Source organism: Narcine bancroftii, chromosome 3 (genome assembly GCF_036971445.1).
Source record: "Narcine bancroftii isolate sNarBan1 chromosome 3, sNarBan1.hap1, whole genome shotgun sequence".
Taxonomy (NCBI): Eukaryota; Metazoa; Chordata; class Chondrichthyes; order Torpediniformes; family Narcinidae; genus Narcine; species Narcine bancroftii.
In genome coordinates, this window is record NC_091471.1 from 349505807 (window position 1) to 349509395 (window position 3589).

The 3589-nt window shown below is 53.5% G+C and overlaps 1 protein-coding gene across 1 annotated transcript; it reads right to left on the bottom strand.

Annotated features, from left to right (window-relative positions):
• Nucleotides 1-618: 618 nt before the first annotated feature.
• On the bottom strand, nt 619-3589 carry npb (neuropeptide B). The gene is given in 3 exon segments (XM_069923022.1): nt 619-1035; nt 3214-3290; nt 3293-3589. Coding segments are annotated over 3 exon segments (423 nt in total). The 5' UTR covers nt 3480-3589; the 3' UTR covers nt 619-876.

A 3589-nucleotide genomic window follows, 5' to 3' on the forward strand; every position in this document is an offset into this window, starting at 1 on the left:
ACCCACATGCCACCTTAAGTAATCCCTAATCACAGAGCCCCGATAGCATAGGGATTACTTAAAAGTGGTATATGAGTGGAAAGGAAAAGGTTGAGAACCACTGATCTACATGTTATCCTTCAGCTCCCTGGCCTTGCCTCTTCAGCAATATTTCCTCTGTCCTCTCCAGTCACAACCCGCTCTGCCTTGGCTTTCTCACATGGACAATCCTCAACTCTAACTTTTGTTTCAGATGCCCCTCACCATGTGAGCATTTCCAGCATTTTCTGTTTCACAGTCACTTCTGTAGTTCTCCGCTTCCCGGGACCATTTTCTTTTCCTCCTCTTCCCCACGGTGGACTCTATCCCCTGTCTGTGAAGACTGCAGACTCGTTGGGATATGACCATTATTCCTTAACCCTAATTTAACACATTCTCACTCTTTCACACACTCCCACACTCTCTCTCTCTCCCTGGGCACAGAATCCGACGATGGTGAAACTGATGATATATTTTGTGATCATGAACTATTTGCCATAACACAGTGGTAAGTAGAGTCGTATTTGGAAGCGGTTTAGGGTCGATTTCAAACAGAACTGGAGTTATGTGTTTTGAGACTGAAATTTAATACGTTGTTCCATTACAGACATTACTAACGCACAGTCAGTTTATACCATGATTCTGCACAAATACCAGAATGTATTTATATATAGACAATTTAAAAATCCAGGAACCACTCAGACACAGATAAATTAGTTAATTGTTAACGTACAGTAACATTTTGACTGCTCTTCGTACTAGAATTCATTGTAAATCTTCTGGAATGCACGAAAGTAAAAACTTCGGACGCCAGGAGGAGTTGGGGCAGTTGTCCCGGGTGGGGAGGAGAGTGATAGATTAGGCATTTCCACATTCTTGACTGTCCAGGGACAAGACAATGTCCGCCTGGCACTGGAAGGTGATGGCACTCCCTGCGAGGAGCTGGCAGGTCTGCAGGCTCGGGGAGACGTCTCTCACAGCAGACAGCCTGTAACAGACATGCACAACACACTCAGCCTCCCAATTACTGAAACCGGACAATGTGCAGCGAGGGGTTAACATTGCAGAAATAGACATCTCCAGCACAGCACAGGCCTCTCGGCCCACAGTGTTGTGGCGACCCAATAACCTACTCTTAGCAACTGCTTAGAATTTCCCTGCTGCATAACCCTCCACTGCATTGTCAGCAGTGCATTCCATGTACCCACATCTTCCTGTGTGAAAGACTTGCCCCTTATCTCCCTTCCTCCCTCCCCCCCACCCCCCCCCCCGTCCCGTACTTACTCCCAACCACCTTAAACTATACCCCTTGTGTTAACTATTTCAGCCCTGGGGAAAGCCTCTGGCCATCCCATAATCAATGCCTCTCATCATTCTGTACCCCTCTATCAAGTCACCCCCCATTCTCTGTCGCTCCAAGGAGAAAAGACCAAGTTCACGCAACCTATCCTTGTAAGGCAGACTCTCCAATCCAGGCAGCATCCTTGTAAATCTCTGCAGCCTCTCTAGCAGCTACTTTCTTCCAGTAAGCAGGGAATGTTCAACACTTGGGGGGGGGGGGGGGGGGGGGGGAGGGGGGCAGGCAGCATCGACGGAGAGAGTTTCAGGTAGGTGAACCTTTATCATCACTGAATCCCCGGGTAGGGACTAATGCTGACGGTGGGGTGGGGGAGGGGGTGTTCACCATTTCACCTAATGCTGTTTTGTGATCATGTTTAGTGTTTGGAAGAACTGAGTGAGATCCACAGACCTGCCGATGTTAGCACACATGCTAACTCCTCTCCTCCAAACCCCCCCAGCCTCACATCAACGCCTGTCTCCCAACCTAACCGTGAACTGACCATTTCATCCCTGGTCACTGCCCTGCTGAGGTCCTGTTCAGGCAGACCAAACCACCTCCTGTCTGAACTGCCGCCCCATCTCTCCCTCCTTCCCACCACCACCTCCCCTCCTCCCCCCACCTCTCTCCCTCCTTATTCCCACCACTCCTCACTCCCCTCCTTCCCACCATCCCTCCATCCTCCCCTCACCCCTCCTCTCATTCCCACCCAACCTCTCCCTCCTTCCTTCCCTCATTCCCCCTTTCCCTCATTCCCCCTTTCCCTCATTCCCCCACCATTCCCTCCTTCCTTTTCTTTCCCTCCTTCTTTCCATTTCCACCACCTCTCTTCCCTCATCCCCACCCCTTGCCTCTGCCTTCCCATCCCCTGAATGGTCAAATAGGCAGAGATCAGTACTGGAGATTTTATATGGATGTTCCAAGTTCAAGTACTGTCAATGTAAAAACACATGTGGCCAGAAGACTGGTGAGGGTTTTTTTAATTACCATCTACATTTAAAGTTGCGTTAATTGAAACTTCAAAGTTATTCTGGATTTCAAAGACTTTCCATCACCTCTAATGTGTGTGTGTGTGGGGGGGGGGGGGCGGGGGGGGAGAGGGGGGGCGGGGGGGGAGGGGGGGGGCGGGGGGGAGGGGGGAATGTGTGCATCGTGCTGAGGAGTGGGGACACCTCACATGGATTTCGCCTGTGTTAACTGAGGCCTGTTCTGGTCCCTCACTTCATTCTGACTCTCCACTGGGTCGATCAGCTCAATCTCTGTATCCTACTGTCCTGAGGCATCTGTTTGGTTCCCATCCCTTCCCCCACCATCCCCTCTCCCACTCCTCCCCCGCCTCTCCACCTCCCCTCTCATCCCCCTCCACCTCCCCTCTCATCCCCTCTCCACCTCCCCTCTCATTCCCTCTCCCAACCGCCATCTCCCTCTCTTCCACTTCCCCTCTCATCCCCCTCTCCACCTCCCTTCTCATCCCCCCTCTCCAGCACCCCTCTCATCCCCCTCTCCACCTCCCCTCTCATTCTCCCTCTCCACCTCCCCTCTCATTCCCCCTCTCCACCTCCCCTCTCATTCCCCCTCTCCACCTCCTCTCTCATTCCCCCTCTCCACCTCCCTTCTCATTCCCCCTCTCCACCTCCCTTCTCATTCCCCCTCTCCACCTCCCCTCTCATTCCCTCTCCCAACCGCCATTCTCCCTCCACCTCCCCTCTCATTCGATCTCCTCTCCTCCCTACACTTTCACTTGCCCTCCCTCCATCTCTCCTCATTTTCCATACCTCCTCAACTCATTCCTTCCTTCCACCTGCTCACTCCCTCCCTCCCTGCACCTCTCACATCCCCTCCCTCCCCTCTCTCACCAGGTTTTGGATGAACATCGCCGCTCTGCCTTGCCCCGTGGGCTCCGATATCACTCTGTTGTCGGCCAACTCTGCGCTTCGGTGGAAGGCGAGCGGCGGACGTAGGGCGAGCGGCGGATCCCGGACAGGAGTCCGGAGGCTCTGCCCACCGAGTAGTAGCTGGGTCCCGCGGCTTGCTTGTACCACGCGTCGCCGGGGCTGGGCACCAGGATGGAGAGGAGCACACACAGGACGGTCAGCCTGAGCGACGTCTGGAGTGCAGGCATGTTTCTGTCCGAGTCTGCACCGTGTCCGGCCCGCAGTCTGCGCTCTGCCCGGCAAGAGCTGGCAACTGCAAACTTTCAACTCAGCCCCCTTAAATAATGACCATGGCTCC